At 45.4% G+C, this 17,974-nt stretch overlaps 1 protein-coding gene across 1 annotated transcript in view; it reads right to left on the bottom strand.

The window, feature by feature from the left end:
• Window positions 1-17,974, bottom strand: part of HFM1 (helicase for meiosis 1) — a 123,417-nt gene that overhangs the window by 75,518 nt on the left and 29,925 nt on the right. The window contains exons 13-15 of the mRNA XM_073358226.1: window positions 10,265-10,308; window positions 10,072-10,173; window positions 3,415-3,560 (exon numbers count right to left, since the gene is read on the bottom strand). Of these exons, the coding sequence (XP_073214327.1) occupies window positions 3,415-3,560; window positions 10,072-10,173; window positions 10,265-10,308 (292 nt within the window). The remainder of the gene's footprint in view (window positions 1-3,414; window positions 3,561-10,071; window positions 10,174-10,264; window positions 10,309-17,974) is intronic.

Below are 17,974 nucleotides of genomic sequence, written 5' to 3'. Positions count from 1 at the left end.
TAGCACCCAGTGGTCTGTTGTAATGCAGGCCCATGCCTCATTGAAATGGGATAAATGGTCCACAAAAACTGGATAGGTTGGATCCAAATTCTATCCTGGTATGTTGTCCTCAAGCGTCCCATCAAAAGGCCTGCTTGGACCTCCTAGAGTGTTGTGGGGGGGAGGGAAAGCAAGGCATAGACAAGGACGAGGACTGGGGCAGAGGTCTTCTCCTAAAGCTCCTGCTCTTTCCCTGTGGTAGTCTTGCCAGGCAGGCAGTGGGAAGAATCAAGCAGCCAATTGAGGCTTAATGTTTCCTTGTGGACACCAGTGTATGAAGTCCTAGAGACTTCAGGGTGGCCCTTGAGTCCTTTAGGCTGTGCAGCTTGGAGTCAGTCTGCTCAGAAAAGAGTGATGTGCCCACAAAATGAAGATCCAGCAAGGTCTGTTGGACCTCATGCAGCAAGCCCGAGGATTGAGCTTCTGTGCATTGAGTTTCTGTGCATTGCCACTGCTAAGGCCATAGATTGGGCTGCAGAGTCTGCAGCATCCAAGGCTGCTTGCAAGGATGCTTTTGCACCGATTTGCCTTTCTCCACAGGAGCTGCAAATTCTTGTCTGGACTCCTGGGGTAATAACTCCTTAAATTTCAGCACGGAGTCCCAGAAATTTAAACTGTTCCTGCCCAGGAATGCCTGCTGATTCATGATCCTGAGCTGGAGGCCACCTGTTGAATAGATCTCTGCCAAAAGGTCTAATTTTTTGACATCCTTGACCTTGGGGGTTGGCCCCTGTTGTCCCCGCTCACTGGCTGCTGACAACCAAAAAGCCCAGTGGCAGATATGTGTAAAAGAAACTCACAAACCTTAGCTGGGATAAAGTATTTGTTTTCAGTTTTCTTTGCTGTTGGCTAAGGAGATGTTGGGACCTGCCATAATGCCTTGCTGGAGTCCATAACGGCCTTGTTAAGGGGCAATGACATTCCTGATGTGCTGTGACTGTTAGAATGTCTACCAGGGCATGGGAAGACTCCCTGATATCTTCTACCTGGATCCCCAGGTTTTGAGCCCCCTCTTAAGGAGCTCCTCATGAGCCTTATAGTCATCCTAGGAAGGTGCTACATCCACTCCTACCACAGCCTCATCAGGAGAAGAGGAGGAGGAAGCCTGTACTGGTAGGGGGAACTGTTCTTCACACTCAGCACCAGACAGGTCTCAAGGTGCTGGCTCTTGGTATTTGGCACTGGCCTCGGTACTGCAGCTTGGGTCCCGCTCTGAGTGGAGCGGTGGAAGTGCTCTGAACTCAGACACCACGGAGTAGGACCCTCAGCAATGAGTCCTCTGCATTGGCTGGAAAGCCCAGGGGTTCCAGAATGGCCATTGAACTGCATCTGCCACTGCTCCGGGGGCCAAACTGTGGATAGGATGCCTTGGCTTGGGTCCATGGCCAGATAGTGCTAATTGGAGTGACGGAGCTAGCTCCTGCAAGAGTTGCATGACTCATCCTTTGACTCTGTTTCCAAAAACTCCCCTCCTGGAGACCAGGCAGGAGCGGTGCTGATCAGTGCCAGCGAGCAGTGCTGAGAGGGAGGAGACCAGGAATGGGCCATCATTGCCCGTTTCTCTTTTGAAGGCACCTGGGCCCTCAGTGCCTCTGAGGTCCTTCCCACTAGTGCTGCTGCTGTCAGCTCCTGCATAGCTGGAGATGCTGGTACTAGCAGTGAGAGTACGTCTCTCATTGCAGCAAATGTGTCTGATGTCGATTGTTCTGTCAACACAGTATCTCCAGTGGCTCTGCTGCAGAGGTGAGTTCATTGGTACGGGACTCAACGGTACTCGCACTCTACTAGTGTCTCCCTGCCCTGCCAACCTTGGGGATGGGGATGGACCACTATCAGTCTTCTTCTATTTCTTCCTCGATAGAGTGTGGTACTGAGGTTCTTTCACCAGAGCACTTTTCTTTGGCACCGGAGATAGTGCATGGTGCCAAGGCTCTCGAGAGGCGGAAGGAGCATCTTTTCTCAGTGCCAGTGATGAAGAGCAGCGCTGAGAATCTCTTACAGTAGTCAGAGCACTCCTCATTGAGGCTGAAGTACTTGGTGCCAAGTCCAAGCGGTCCAGTGCCAATGGAGGCCTTAGCGCCGCCTTCATTAGGATAAACCTCAGTCTGGTGTGTCTATCCTTTTCAGTGCAGGGCCTGAAGTCTTTACAGATCTTACAACGCTCTTGTATGTGAGCTTCCCTCAGGCACTTAAGGCAACTGGAATGGGTGTCACTCACATACATAGGCTTGTGGCATGAGGCACAAGACTTAAAACCTGGAGACTGAGGCATGCCCTGGCACCAGGCAGAGACTAACTCCGCTAATCTATCTAAAAACAGAAACTAAACTACTACCAACAAGAGATAACTATATACAATATAGGGTTGAAAAAGTCCACAGAGGGTGTACTTGCAGATTGTAAGGATAAGGTAGTTCCAGTGACCGTCAGAGGCAGTAAGAAGGAACTGAGAGGTCTGCGGGTCCTAGCAGGACCCTTTATACTGGCGCTAGGAGCATGCGACTCCAGGGGGCAGCAGAGCTGACCTGATGGATACCACCAAGGGAAAATTTTCCAGTGGCGGTGCTCGGGGCAAGCACAGACCTACCTAGATTTGAATGGACATGAGCAAGCACTAGAAGAACTCCACTTTGCAGCACTGGAAATTTCAGTAACAGGGACTTGCTTAAGGCAAGCAAAAGAGGCTGCCACAGCTCTGGCAGAATGAGATCATACCATCACAGGTACAGGAATGTCTACTAACGTGTAACATTCTACAATACATTATTTAATCCATTTAGAAACAGTCTAGGGCAGTGGTTTTCAACCTTTTTTAATTTGCAGACCTCTTAAAAGTTTCTAATGGAGGTGTGGATCCCTTTGGAAATTGGAGTTCTGCAGAACACAGGTTGAAAACCAGTGGTTGAGGGAGACACAATATGACCCGTGTGATTTTTAGCATAAAACACAAATAATCTAGATCATTTTCAAAAACTTTTAGTTCTATTTAAATAATATGCAACAGCTCTGTGATATCCTTCTCAGTACTGCACACACTATTCCAGATGAAGCTGCACGATTTATATAAAAGGTATAATAATATTTGCCATATTATTCAACTTTCCATTTCTTATGTAATCTAACATCTTGTTTGCTTTTTGGACTACAGTTGCACATAGATCAATGGAGATCTCCACTGATCTGTCTACAGTGTCACACAGTTCTCTTTGTTCAGTATTATTTTAACTCAGTAATTCACTTACCAATAAATCTTTAAAAAGCAAATGCTATCCCTTAAATTGTGGGGGTTGTTTTTTTTAAAACTCTTCAAGTGTATACTGTAGCTTTTACTAATCCAGATTTAGAAAGCATTAATATAAAATACAGTTAACTTACTTGAGGCCTCCCTGCTCTCCCAATCATTTGCAGAATATCTGTTTCACTGTACTCTTGAAACATTCCTCCAACATAGTGCATTGTAGATTTTATAATTACCAGATGTGCAGGTAAATTTACTCCCATAGCTAAGGTACTAGTAGTAACTGAATCAGATTAAAGCATATTAATTTAATAACAAACAGTATTCAGTATACTAGCAAGATTTTAAATAAAGCAGCAAATATATGGCCCAATTCTGTGAGGTCCTCAGCACTCTCAATTCTAATGAAGTCAATGGGAGGAAAGGGCACTGAAGAACTCATAGGATTGGCCCATAATCTGTATACACATTCATATACAGTATTGCAGTATATCTGATCATGATTTCTGTATTGTCAAATGCTCCCTTAAAAATAAATATATCCAAAGTATTTGTATTTAAATATTTGTTAACATTTACAGGTAGATCAGGGTCCAATCTTTCATTCCTCATGCTCCAAAACTCACACTGAAGTAATTGCTAATCATTCAATACAAATAGTTCAGGAACTGTTTGAATATAGCCATGACTTCATCCTGTTTTGTAGTGACTGGTATACTTAAAGACAGTTTTCAGGTCTTTTAATTTGCCTGTAAAGTGACATGCACATCTACAGTACTAAAATAATTATTCTCACAATAATGTATTTTTCATGACCCACCAGTCTCAAACTCCAGGCCCTCAAGGTTCATAAGAGCAGTGGTGGATTAGCCAATGGACCAGTAGGGGGGCCCTGGAAAAATGGGGGTCCCCACGCTCCTGCTGGGAAGCGGAGTCAGGGTGCAGAGAATTGCCCCTTTCTGCTCGCCTGGTGCTCCTGCCGGGGAGCAGCGGAAGTCCCCATGCTCCAACCCCACTCCCCAGCAGGAATGTCAGGCAGGCAGAGTGGGGCAAGCCCCTGGACCCCAACTCCAGTTCCCCAGCAGAAGTGCAGGGGTGGGGGCGGACTGCTCTGGCCCAGGGCCCCCAAGCACCACAAAAGCTTAATCCACTCTGAATAGGAGCAACCAGGCTCCAACCCTCCACATGGTAGTAATCTGGCAATAGCCGACATGAGAACAACGAAGCCCACCCCAATGGTGAGATTCTGCCCCTAAGGTCTGATTTGTGGAGTCCCCAAGTGGCTGTTTGGTCCACTGGCCCTACTTAAGACAGCAACAGGAAACCATCTGAAAAACAAGGCTTCACCCCCTTGTCTTGTCCCACTACCTACTCCCGCTTGCCTGCCCAGCTTGATCTCCTGACATTCTGACCTGCTTGACTCCTGGTACCTGACTGGTGGTTCCTGATCTACATTTTGTCTCCTGCTCCTGACTCCCTGGTGTAAGGGACCAGGCTGTAGGCAGTCTTGCCTAGCAATCACAGCTGGGCTGGGGTCCACGTGTCAAGGATGGAAGTCAATGAACAGGGATCAGAGGAATTGCTAGAGCTCAGTTCAATAAGCAAGAGTCAAGGTCAGGCTAGAATCAGAGACCAGAAGATGAGGTGAAGTCTGGAGTTGAAGCAGGCCAGAAGTCTGTGTGGTTGCCCAGACAACTTCCTGGGGCACCTGCCTGGGTTAAATAGTGCACTTCATCAATCAGAGGGCTGCAGGGTACTCTCACTATGGATCCTTTGGGAGGTACTTCCAGCAATGTCTACTCTCCACAATGCTCCCTGGATGTGGCTCTGCAAGCCTTCCCCGTGGTACTCTGAGAATGTCAGCTATCCCAAGGTCTGCAGACCTAGGTTCTAGTCCACGAATCCTTACATCTGGTATCCTGACCCAACCTGACTCTAGTTCCCGACTCGTGTTCTGATCTCTAGTTTGTCTCCTGATTCTGATCTCCCAGTATCCCAACTCAACTGATTCTTCACTCCTGTCTTGTAACTGTGGACTTTAGGGTCCGACTACTAGGTCTGGCTGCCTATCACACAGTTGTGACAGCGTCAAACACAAAAGATTTTTTTGTAAATCCAGAGGTGAAAGTAAGCTGGTACGGCGTACTGGTAAGAAAGTGGCTGCCAGTATGGGCCGGTACACAGCTGACATTAAAGTGCTGCCATGGCAGCGCTTTAAGCACCATACCAGCAGGGCTACTGATGGGAGAGGGGGAAGAATGGGATGGTGTTCCATGAAGGAGGAGTGCTGGGCAGAGACGGGCTCCATCTTACGAAGAGAGGGAAGAGCATCTTTGCCAGCAGGCTGGCTAACCTAGTGAGGAGGGCTTTAAACTAGGTTCACCGGGGGAAGGAGACCAAAGCCCTGAGGTAAGTGGGAAAGCGGGATACCGGGAGGAAGCACAGGCAGGAATGTCTGTGAGGGGAGGGCTCCTGCCTCATACTGGGAATGAGGGGCGATCAACAGGTTATCTCAAGTGCTTATATACAAATGCACAAAGCCTTGGAAACAAGCAGGGAGAACTGGAGGTCCTGGTGTTGTCAAGGAACTATGACGTGATCGGAATAACAGAGACTTGGTGGGATAACTCACATGACTGGAGTACTGTCATGGATGGTTATAAACTGTTCAGAAAGGACAGGCAGGGCAGAAAAGGTGGGGGAGTAGCACTATATGTAAGGGAGCAGTATGACTGCTCAGAGCTCCAGTACAAAACTGCAGAAAAACCTGAGTGTCTCTGGATTAAGTTTAGAAGTGTGTGCAACAAGAGTGATGTAGTGGTGGGAGTCTGCTATAGACCACGGATGAGGTAGATGCAGCTTTCTTCCGGCAGCTCAGGGAAGCTACTAGATCGCATGCCCTGATTCTCATGGGTGACTTTAATTTTCCTGATATCTGCTGGGAGAGCAATACAGCGGTGCATAGACAATCCAGGAAGTTTTTGAAAAGCGTAGGGGACAATTTCCTGGCGCAAGTGCTAGAGGAGCCAACTAGGGGGGGCGCTTTTCTTGACCTGCTGATCACAAACCAGGTAGAATTAGTGGGGGAAGCAAAAGTGGATGGGAATCTGGGAGGCAGTGACCATGAGTTGGTTGAGTTCAGGATCCTGACGCAGGGAAGAAAGGTAAGCAGCAGGATACGGACCCTGGACTTCAGAAAAGCAGACTTCGACTCCCTCAGGGAACGGATGGCCACGATCCCCTGGGGGACTAACTTGAAGGGGAAAGGAGTCCAGGAGAGCTGGCTGTATTTCAAGGAATCCCTGTTGAGGTTACAGGGACAAACCATCCCGATGAGTCGAAAGAATAGTAAATATGGCAGGCAACCAGTTTGGCTTAATGGTGAAATCCTAGCGGATCTTAAGCATAAAAAAGAAGCTTACAAGAAGTGGAAGGTTGGACATATGACCAGGGAAGAGTATAAAAATATTGCTCGGGCATGTAGGAATGATATCAGGAGGGCCAAATCGCACCTGGAGCTGCAGCTAGCAAGAGATGTTAAGAGTAACAAAAAGGGTTTCTTCAGGTATGTTGGCAACAAGAAGAAAGCCAAGGAAAGTGTGGGCCCCTTACTGAATGAGGGAGGCAACCTAGTGACAGAGGATGTGGAAAAAGCTAATGTACTCAATGCTTTTTTTGCCTCTGTTTTCACTAACAAGGTCAGCTCCCAGACTGCTGCGCTGGGCATCACAAAATGGGGAAGAGATGGCCAGCCCTCTGTGGAGATAGAGGTGGTTAGGGACTATTTAGAAAAGCTGGACGTGCACAAGTCCATGGGGCCGGACGAGTTGCATCCGAGAGTGCTGAAGGAATTGGCGGCTCTGATTGCAGAGCCATTGGCCATTATCTTTGAAAACTCGTGGCGAACCGGGGAAGTCCCGGATGACTGGAAAAAGGCTAATGTAGTGCCAATCTTTAAAAAAGGGAAGGAGGAGGATCCTGGGAACTACAGGCCAGTCAGCCTCACCTCAGTCCCTGGAAAAATCATGGAGCAGGTCCTCAAAGAATCAATCCTGAAGCACTTGCATGAGAGGAAAGTGATCAGGAACAGCCAGCATGGATTCACCAAGGGAAGGTCATGCCTGACTAATCTAATCGCCTTTTATGATGAGATTACTGGTTCTGTGGATGAAGGGAAAGCAGTGGATGTATTGTTTCTTGACTTTAGCAAAGCTTTTGACATGGTCTCCCACAGTATTCTTGTCAGCAAATTAAGGAAGTATGGGCTGGATGAATGCACTATAAGGTGGGTAGAAAGCTGGCTAGATTGTCGGGCTCAACGGGTAGTGATCAATGGCTCCATGTCTAGTTGGCAGCCGGTATCAAGTGGAGTGCCCCAAGGGTCGGTCCTGGGGCCGGTTTTGTTCAATATCTTCATAAATGATCTGGAGGATGGTGTGGATTGCACTCTCAGCAAATTTGCTGATGATACTAAACTGGGAGGAGTGGTAGATACACTGGAGGGGAGGGATAGGGTACAGAAGGACCTAGACAAATTGGAGGATTGGGCCAAAAGAAATCTGATGAGGTTCAATAAGGATAAGTGCAGGGTCCTGCACTTAGGACGGAAGAACCCAATGCACAGCTACAGACTAGGGACCGAATGGCTAGGCAGCAGTTCTGCGGAAAAGGACCTAGGGGTGACAGTGGACGAGAAGCTGGATATGAGTCAGCAGTGTGCCCTTGTTGCCAAGAAGGCCAATGGCATTTTGGGATGTATAAGTAGGGGCATAGCGAGCAGATCGAGGGACGTGATCGTTCCCCTCTATTCGACATTGGTGAGGCCTCATCTGGAGTACTGTGTCCAGTTTTGGGCCCCACACTACAAGAAGGATGTGGATAAATTGGAAAGAGTCCAGCGAAGGGCAACAAAAATGATTAGGGGTCTGGAACACATGACTTATGAGGAGAGGCTGAGGGAGCTGGGATTGTTTAGCCTGCAGAAGAGAAGAATGAGGGGGGATTTGATAGCTGCTTTCAACTACCTGAAAGGGGGTTCCAAAGAGGATGGCTCTAGACTGTTCTCAATGGTAGCAGATGACAGAACGAGGAGTAATGGTCTCAAGTTGCAGTGGGGGAGGTTTAGATTGGATATTAGGAAAAACTTTTTCACTAAGAGGGTGGTGAAACACTGGAATGCGTTACCTAGGGAGGTGGTAGAATCTCCTTCCTTAGAGGTTTTTAAGGTCAGGCTTGACAAAGCCCTGGCTGGGATGATTTAACTGGGAATTGGTCCTGCTTCGAGCAGGGGGTTGGACTAGATGACCTTCTGGGGTCCCTTCCAACCCTGATATTCTATGATTCTATGAAGAAAAGGGGCAGCTTCTCCAGGACCCGGTGATTTAAAGAGCCCCAGGGCTCCAGCAGCGATCTAAAGGGCCAAGGGCTCCCAGCCACTACCACGGCAGTGGCCAGAGCCCCAGGCCCTTTAAATCACCGCCAGAGCCCCGGACAGCGCAGGCCAGGCAGCACTGAAGGGCTGGCTGGGGGAATCTTGCCTCAGCCCTGCCCTTTCCGCCCGAGGCCCCACCCCTTCCGGGGCCCAAAGCTGCCCCCAACCCACACCTTGCCCAGGAGCCTGGTGGCCCTGCGTACCAGTAAATCCTTTAAGTTACTTTCACCCCTGAGTAAATCACAAGTATATTGATTTACTTGAAGAATTTGTCATATTTAGATAATATTTTTCACATGTTTAGTCCATTTTCTTTAAGAAGAATAGGATAACATGATTAGAACTAAAGAGTTGGCTTTACATTTTCAACTGGAATTACTCTTCCTCAATGAAGTAATATTCTGAACAGAATTTATTTTTGAAGGGAAAAGAAAAACTAAAGTTAATGGGAGTTATGAATGCAAGAAGAATGCAGGATCAAACCCTAAATTACAGAGCCAGTCATGCAGCCTCATGTGAGTATTAGTATCATTTATACTGTAGTAGCACTTAAAATGTCCTAAATACTTATTGAAGCAAATTGACCGACTCATATACAGGCTGCAGAACCATACTCTCTATCACAGGGGTGAGCAAACTTTTTGGCCCAAGGGCCATATCGGGGTGCGAAACTGTATGGAGGGCTGGGTAGGGAAGGCTGTGCCTCCCCAAACAGCCTGGCCCCCGCCCCATCCACCCATCCGCCCCCTCCCGCAACCCACACCCTTAACTGCCCCCTGGGGACCCAACCCCCCTGCTCCCTGACTTCCCCACCCCCTATCCACACCCCCACCCCCTGACAGGCCCCCAGGACTCCCATGCCATCCAACTCCCCCTGTTCCCCATCCCCTGACTGTCCCCTCCCAGAACCCCTGACCCATCCAACCCCCCCTGCTCCTTGTCCCCTGACCGCTCCCTGGGACCTCCTGCCCCTTATCTAACACCCCACCCCCGCCCCGCTCCCCGCCACCTTACTATGCCGCTCAGAGCGGCAGGACTGGCTTATTGGAAAGCCTGGGAGGTGGGCGGGTGCAAGCCAAGCTCCCTGCACGGCGGCATGGCTGCAGGGGACGGGGAAGAGCAGTGGAGGGGCCAAGAGCTAGCCTCCCCGGCCAGGAGCTCAAGGGTAGGATGGTCCCATGAGGGCAGATGTGGCCCATGGGCCATAGTTTGCCCCCCTCTGCTCTATCATCATGGATTTCATGACATAAAAAGAAGTGAAAGAATCATAACATTTACTTTTTCCAAATATGAATCTCACTATATTTAAAAAGAAAAAATATAGTAACAACATTTTGATTTTCAAAAGTTTAAGTTTACTTACAAAGTACTGGTAAGTCTCCCATAGTAAAAGCTCCTTCGATTATTTTTCTATCAGATATCTCCATACCAGCATGATGATAAGCCACACCACACATTAAAAGATCTGAAAAAAAATATTATACCCATTGCCTTTACCACCTTTCGTCAAGCAAATATTAATTCATGTTGGCAAAAATTAGCATTGTTGTACTTACCTCTCACTTTGGTATCTTTTGTTGAATTTGCACACTTTTGTAATCTACATAAAAAGGAGACAAAAACAATAAGTAGTTTTTAAACCAAAAATCATAAAGCATTTTTACTTATTTATATACAATATGAAGACATACCAATGTGTTTTAAAAAAAGCACAACGATATCCTATGAAGAACTCTGCATAATGACAAACATCGATTCCAGCAGTTACACTCATTAAGAGTTTATAAGATTTATTCTTCTGTTTAAATTCATTTGTCCTTATTTCTGTCATATTCTTGTGTTTTTCAATACATTCCTATTTCATATCTACATTTTAGAATACTAAAAGGTCACTGTCAATGTATATGGCATAATTTTTAATTAATTTTCTCACTTATAATTACCTTTTGGATACTTGAAACAAAAATCTACTTGTTTTCAGAGGACTAAATCCTGTAATCCAAACTCAGGCAAATCTCCCATTGTTTGATACGTCTAGATAGAGAATTAATACCCAGGAACCTGGGTTGTAAATCTACAGCACTTCAGCATTCCATGCACTAATTGACCGTGTGGACCCTACTACCACATAGTGAAAGTTCTGTAGAGCACTTTCACTTACTGCTGATTCAAACAGCAGTAAGTCTTAAGCGCACTATGGAAGTTTTAGTGCACAGCAACAGATCCACATACAATTTAGCACACAGCAGGCAAGTGCACTGTACATTTACACCCCAGGTTGCCACACGATAACCCTCCTTATAGGCAAAACCTAAATTTCATTATTGCACCCTCCCATGGTAAAAATCTACAAGAGGATGACCGGGAGTGCCAGAAACTCTATGAAAAGAGCCATGGAGAAAGCATGGAGAGTAACCTCCAAACTGCGTATCTGCCAAGGAACCAATCATAAGCAACTGCCCCTTCACACTGTTCTTTGAAGCCACTGTCCCTCATTCACTGATCCCTGCCTTTTGTATGACAATCACCCTCAGCAGCAACATGAGTTTATGGGGCTTCTAATGGGTCGCATTAAAGCAACTACAGATTTGTAAGGAATGTTTCCATCAATCTGGGAGGAGAGCATGCCACAATGAGTAGTTACCCATCAGCTCCACCAGAACAGACCGCCTCCTAACCAACCTCATGAGAGTTCACTATGAGTCCCAACATTACAGTAGTTCTCTAATATGGCTTCCATAGGTTTGGGGAAAGAAAGAATGCTAAAAAGAGTGACTCTTCTTTTGCACCTCACTTACTGTGTGCAGGTTTCTTTCCACTACATCAGCGTAAGTGAAGAGGAGCATCTGGCCCCGAATAAGTATTGAAGAATTTGGATTTGATTATTTTCCCACAGTAAAAACACAGTGCATTGTAAGCCTGTTCATAAATGTTGGGCTATTCATGTCAATATTCTTTGAACATTGATGAATTTGGACTTGGGGAAGAAACATTTATGGGCACAATCTTGGAGTACTTTCTCAAGCAAAGTTTCTATTCACATCTTCAAACTACTCTGATTTCAATGAAGAGTTTTGACTGATTAATAGTAATAATAATAATGACTGGGCTCAGAGTTTCAAGAACTTCTCAGACATTAATATAGAAGAAGGCTACTAATAGTTGCTTAACAGTGTCTGAAATTCTGAACACAGAATTGTATCATAATTGTTATCTCAAGATCAATTTGAAATCTATTTAAAAAAACAGCTTTCAAATAAACTTTAATGTAAGTACTGTCTTAAAATATACATGTAGGCCTCAATTCAGGAAAGCACTTAAGTATGTGCAAATGTCCATCAATTTTACAGAAAACACTTAAGCATGTGCTTAAATCCCATTGATTTAAAATGGGAATTAAACTCGTTCTTAAGCATCCTTCTTGAATTGGGCTCTAATGAATACATTTGCGATTGAACAAGACACACAGCTCCTATTATTCCTAACAGGAGTTGTACAAATGAAAATTTAGCTTTGATATAACTACCTGGTGAAATAAATCATCACTAACAGAAGTTAGGACTGTGTTTACTAAGGACTTGATCCCACAAAGACTTACAGTATCTTAAATTAAGCACGTGTATCTGTGATAAGTTCAACAAAACCATATCCAACGGGACTATTCATATGTGTTAGTCTTTGAATGCTCACTGGAAATTAATGTTTTTATTCTTCAAAAAACAGGTAATTTAAAATATTAAATGCATTTAGTGTTCATGAAAAGTACCCAAAAGACATCCTTCAAGAGGAGATTCCTTTACTTAGAGGAAATAAGTATAGCTCAGTTAACAGAAATGCAAGTTGGATTACATAGTCCTATAAATGTATCTCAGCACTATTCTAGAGAGATCATTCTAGTGGCGAGAAATTCCACAATCCAGTCTGCATGGTCCATTCAGTCCCTGGCCACTAGTGAAATTTCCCAGCAAGGGGGCCAACTGCAATAATGATTTTGAGATATAGATATCTCTCTACTAGAAATTGTATTGAACCAACCCTCTTCACATGGCCCACAGAATGACTAGAATACATGTATGCTTTTATTATAGCAGGGACAAAGGACAGACAAGAGGGAATAGATTTCCCTTCTGGATGTCTGAATACTAACATAAATATGGGAAATAAACAGGAAAACCTAGAAATAATAGTGAATAATCACAATTCTGACATAACTGGCATCACAAAGACTTGGTGGGATAATTCACATGACTGGAATACTGGAAAACAAGGTTTCAATGTGTTCAGGAAGGACAGGCAGGGAAAAAAAGGGAGGAGCTGTTGTATATAAAAAATGTACACACTTGCACTGAGGCTGAGGTAGAAGTGGGAGGCAGACCTGCTGAAAGTCTCTGGGTAAGGATAAAAGGGGTAAAAAACAAAGGTGATGTCATAGTAGGGATCTACAATAGAATTCCTAACCAGGAAGAAGAGGTGGATGAGGCTTTTTTAAAAACTAACAAAATTATCCGAAGTACAGCACTTGGTGGTGATGGGAGACTTCATCTACCCAGGCATCTGTTGGGAAAATAATGCAGCAGGACACAGATTATTCAACAAGTTTTGGAATGCACTGGAGACAACTTTTTATTACAGAAGGTGGAGAAAGTGACTGGGGCGAGGCTATTCTAGATTTGATTCTGACAAACAAAGAGGAACTGGTTTAGCATTTGAAGGTAGAAAGCAGCTTGGGAGAAAGTGATCAAGAAAAGACAGAGTTCATGATTCTAAGAAATGGTAGGGGGAAAAACAGAAGAATAAAGATAATGGACTTCAAAAAGGCAGATTTTAGCAAACTCGGAGAATTGGTAGGTAAGATCCAGTGGGAAGCAAGTCCAAGGGGGAAAAAAGTTCAGGAGAGTTGGCAGTTTTTTTTAAGAGGAACTAACAACAGCACAAGAGCAAACTATCCCAATGCATAAGAAACATATGATAAGACACAACTGTGGCTTAACCATGAGATCTTCAATGATCTGAAATTCAAAAAGTGAAATTTGGTCAAATTACAAAGGATGAATATAAAAAAACAACACACAAACATGTAGAGACAAAATTAGAAAGGCCAAGGCACAACAAGAGATTAAACTAGCTAAGGACATAAAGAGTAACAAGAAAACATTTTACAAATATATTAGAAGCAAAAGAAAGATCAAGGACAGGTTAGGCCCATTACTCAACGAGGAGGAAAAGACAATAACAAAAAATGCAGCAATGGTCTAAGTGTTAAATACCTTTTTTGTTTTAGTTTTCACCAAAAAGTTTAGCAGACATCGACACCTAACATAGTGCACATCAGTGTAAATGGGGTAGGATCTGAGGCTAAAACAGGGAAAGAACAAGTTAAGAATTACAAAGGCCTTGTCTACACAACAAAGTTTGGTTGACGAAAGTCAGCTTTCATTGACAAAACCATACGCATTACAATGCTTCCTCTGCTGACAAAATATTCCTGCTTTATTTCAAGAGATGCTCCAATCCTCAGATGCAGAAAAACAGAACACAGGGCATGGAAAGAGCCAGTAAATGAAAATTATAAAATAGAGAGACAGGAGAAGGAGGAGAGTCAGGAGTAAATTTTAATGGGTCAGGAGCAGTTGACAAAAGTGATGGAGGTGCATACAGAGATGTTGTAGTCCCTATTTGTACTACAGGCCTAATACATGTTTGCTCGTCCCTCCCTGAAGCCCATACAGAACTGCTTTCCATGCCCACCCCAAACTTATCCCACACATTCCTTGCATCTTCCCAGCCTGTTGCAGTACCCCATTCACTCCATCCCTTCAGATGGGTTCCAAAATGATAGCTGGAGTTACAAACAGCTATGATACTACCTTTCACTGTTATCTCCCTTTCAACCAAATGTTGTGTGTGTGTTGTTAATTGATATTTAATAAAAACATACCCTCTGAAAGATAATCTTTATTTGTCTCCTACACACAATGGTAGCTGCTAGAATTAATACACAGTGGCAATTGTAACATTTGCAGACTACAAATCATGGTCAGGAAGCAATTATCAAAATTTCCCACCTTGCAAGAAAATTAACAACGCATGGCAGAGTGCTTTATAGAAAGTCACACTACTAGTGCTCATTGTCAAAATGGAGCCTGAAAGCCTCCCTGATTCGAATACCCATCCACCCACACCATTGTGTCCTGCTTATAGCCCTGATACCTGGCTGCTCAAAATCAGCCACCAAACAATCTGCCTCTGCACTCCATTCCGGGGGGGAATTTTTCCCCATTAACCTCACAAATACTATGCAGCGCACAGCAGGCTGCTATGCCCATGAGAATATTTTCCTCATTTAGGTCTAACCGGCCATAAAGGCAGTGCCAGCGAGATTTTAATCTGCCAAACACACATTCAACAGTCATTCTGCCTATTGTTGAAATGCTCCTTGCTGCTGTCCAGATTTTCTGTGTAAGGCTTCATGAGACATGGGAGTAAGGGGTATGTTGGGTCTTCCAGGATCACTATGGGCATTTCAACATCCCCCGCTGGAATCTTCTGGTCTGGAAAGAAAGTCCCTGCTTGCAGCTTGCTGTACAGTCCTGAAGATGCGTGCATCACGCACCTTCCCTGACCACCCAGCACTGATGTCAATGAAACGACCACAGTGATCTACAAGCACTTGCAATACCATAGAGAAGTACCCATTTCTATTGATGTACTCCACTGCAAGATGGTTTGGGGCCAAAATTGGGATATCTGTGCCATTTATCACCTCGTTGCAGTTAGGGAATCCCAGTGCCGCAAAGCCATCCACTATTTCATGCACGTTTCCAAGAGTCCCACAGTCCTTCATAGCAGGGATTAATGGCTCTGCACACTTGCGTTAACGCAGCCCCAGCGGTTGACTTCCCAACTCCAAACTGATCTGTGAGTGACCAGTAGCAGTCTGGAGTTGCCAGCTTCCACACAGCGATCACCACACACTTCTCCATCAAAAGGGCAGCTCTCATTTGGGTGTCCTTGCACCGCAGTGCTGGGGCAAATTCCACGCACAGTTCCAGGAAGATGCCTTTCTGTATCTGAAAGTTCTACAGTGGCTGCTTGTCATCCCAGACCCGCATAACGATGCAATCCCACAATTTAGTGCTTGTTTCCCCAAGTCCAAAAGTGACAGTCCATCGTGCGCAGCTGCTCCTATTTTTACTATTGCTACATTTGAATGCCAAAAGTAATCTGATGTTGTTTCTTTCCACGGCACACAGAAGACCAGGCACCTAGGATTCCTGTTCAGACTGGGAGATCATGATATATGGCATGAGTAGCCGCAAAGTGTTCATTACAGTGACCATAAAAGTCGAGAGCAGTGCAGGATCCACCCTTTCAGGCAGACATGGCATGCACACAGTAAACAGTAGCAGCTGAAAAATGGCACAAAACGCAGTCAGAAGCCCATGGAATGATGGGACAGAAAAAACTGCATCATGGGACGTTGAGTTCGTACCCATAATGCACTGTGAACAATGTTCCCTCTAACGTTTTACATCCATGTGTGGAATGAATTTTGTTATGTGCACCAATATGGAGGTGATGTGGGGTGGGGGTGGAGCTGAGGGGTTTGGGGTGTAGGAAGGGGCTCAGGGCTAGGGCAGAGGGTTGGGGTGGGGGAGTGAGAGCGCTGGCTGGGGGGTGCAGACTCTGGGGTGCGGCCAGGGATGAGGGGTTCAGGCTGGGGGAAGAGGCTCAGGTCTGGGGCAGAGGGTTGGGGTGCAGTGCGGGCTCCGACTCTGGCTGGGGTGCAGGCTCTGGGGTGGGGCCAGGGATGAAGGGTTTGGGGTGCAGGCTGCCCCTGGGCTGCAACGGGGAGATAGGACTCCCCCCAGTCCTCTCTCGCTGCAGCAACCCAGGGCTGGGGAGAGGCACCTCTCCCTGGCCACAGCAGCTCCAGGGCTGGGGAAGAGGTGCCTCTCCCTGGCTGCAGCAGCTCCAGGGCTGGGGCCATGGGAGAGGCGCCTCTCCCCGCCTGCGCAGCTCTTCATAGCCTGCTGCGCAGCCGCACAGCTTAGAGGGAACTTGGACTGTGATTCACTTGACCTTCCCAAAACTTCTAGCTGCAGAAGATGGTGAGTAGCACAGTGGGATAGCTACCCACGGCATACTGCTCTCACTGTCAATGCTAGAGCACCAACTATAGACGTGCTCCGCCAACAGAAGAAGCGTTGTATGAACATGCAAAAGGGATGTAATTATAGTAGTTTTTGATCGTCGGCATAACTTGTCTTCACTACAGAGTTTTGTTGACACAAGGCCTTGGATAAGTTAGATATCTTCGAGTTAGCAAGGTCTGATGAAATACATCCTAGAATACTTAAGGAACTGTCTGAAGAGATCTCTGAACCGTTATCGATCTTTGAGAACTAGTGGAGGATGGGAGAGATCACAGAGGGCTGGAAAAAGTCAAATATAGTACCTATCTATAAAAAGGGGAATAAGGACAAATGGAATTATAGACCAGAATTATATTAACTTCGGTACCCAGAAACATAATGGAGCAAATAATCAAACAATCCATTTGTAACCACCTAGAATAAGGTGGTAAGTAAGAGTCAACATGGCTTTGTCAAGAAAAAACATGTCAAACCAACCTAATATCCTTCTCTGATAGGGAAACAAGCCTTGTGGAAGGGGGGAAAGCAGTACAAGTGATATATCTTGACTTTAGTAAGGCTTTTGATTCTATCTCACAAGATCTTCTCATAAGCAAACTAGGAAACTATAGCCTAGATGAACCTACTATTTCCAACCTGCACAGCTGGTTGGAAAACTGTACTCAGAGTAGTTATCAATGGTTCACAGTCAAGCCTGGAAGGGCACATCGAGTGGTGTCCTAAAGGGATCTGTCCTGAGTCCCGTTCTATTCAGTATCTTCATAAATGGATTGGAGAACGGCATAGACAGTCCATTTACAAAGTCTGTGGATGATACCAAGCTGGGAGGGGTTGCAAGTGCTTTGGAGAACAGGATTAGAATTCAAAATGATCTTGACAAACTTGAGAAAAAGTCTGAAATAAACAGGATGAAATTCAATAAAGACAAATGTAAAGTACTCCACTTAGGAAGGAATAATCAGTTGCACAAATACAAAATGGGAAATGACTGCCTAGGAAGGAGTGCTGCAGAAAAGGGTCTGGGGGCTATAATGGATCACCAAGTAAATATGAGTCAACAATGTAATACTGTTGCAAAAAATAAGCAAACATCATTCTGGGATGTTATGA

The sequence above is a fragment of the Lepidochelys kempii genome, chromosome 8 (assembly GCF_965140265.1).
Source record: "Lepidochelys kempii isolate rLepKem1 chromosome 8, rLepKem1.hap2, whole genome shotgun sequence".
Taxonomy (NCBI): domain Eukaryota; kingdom Metazoa; phylum Chordata; order Testudines; family Cheloniidae; genus Lepidochelys; species Lepidochelys kempii.
Note: the sequence above shows the minus strand (reverse complement) of the source record. Positions and strands in the feature narration are given on the sequence as shown.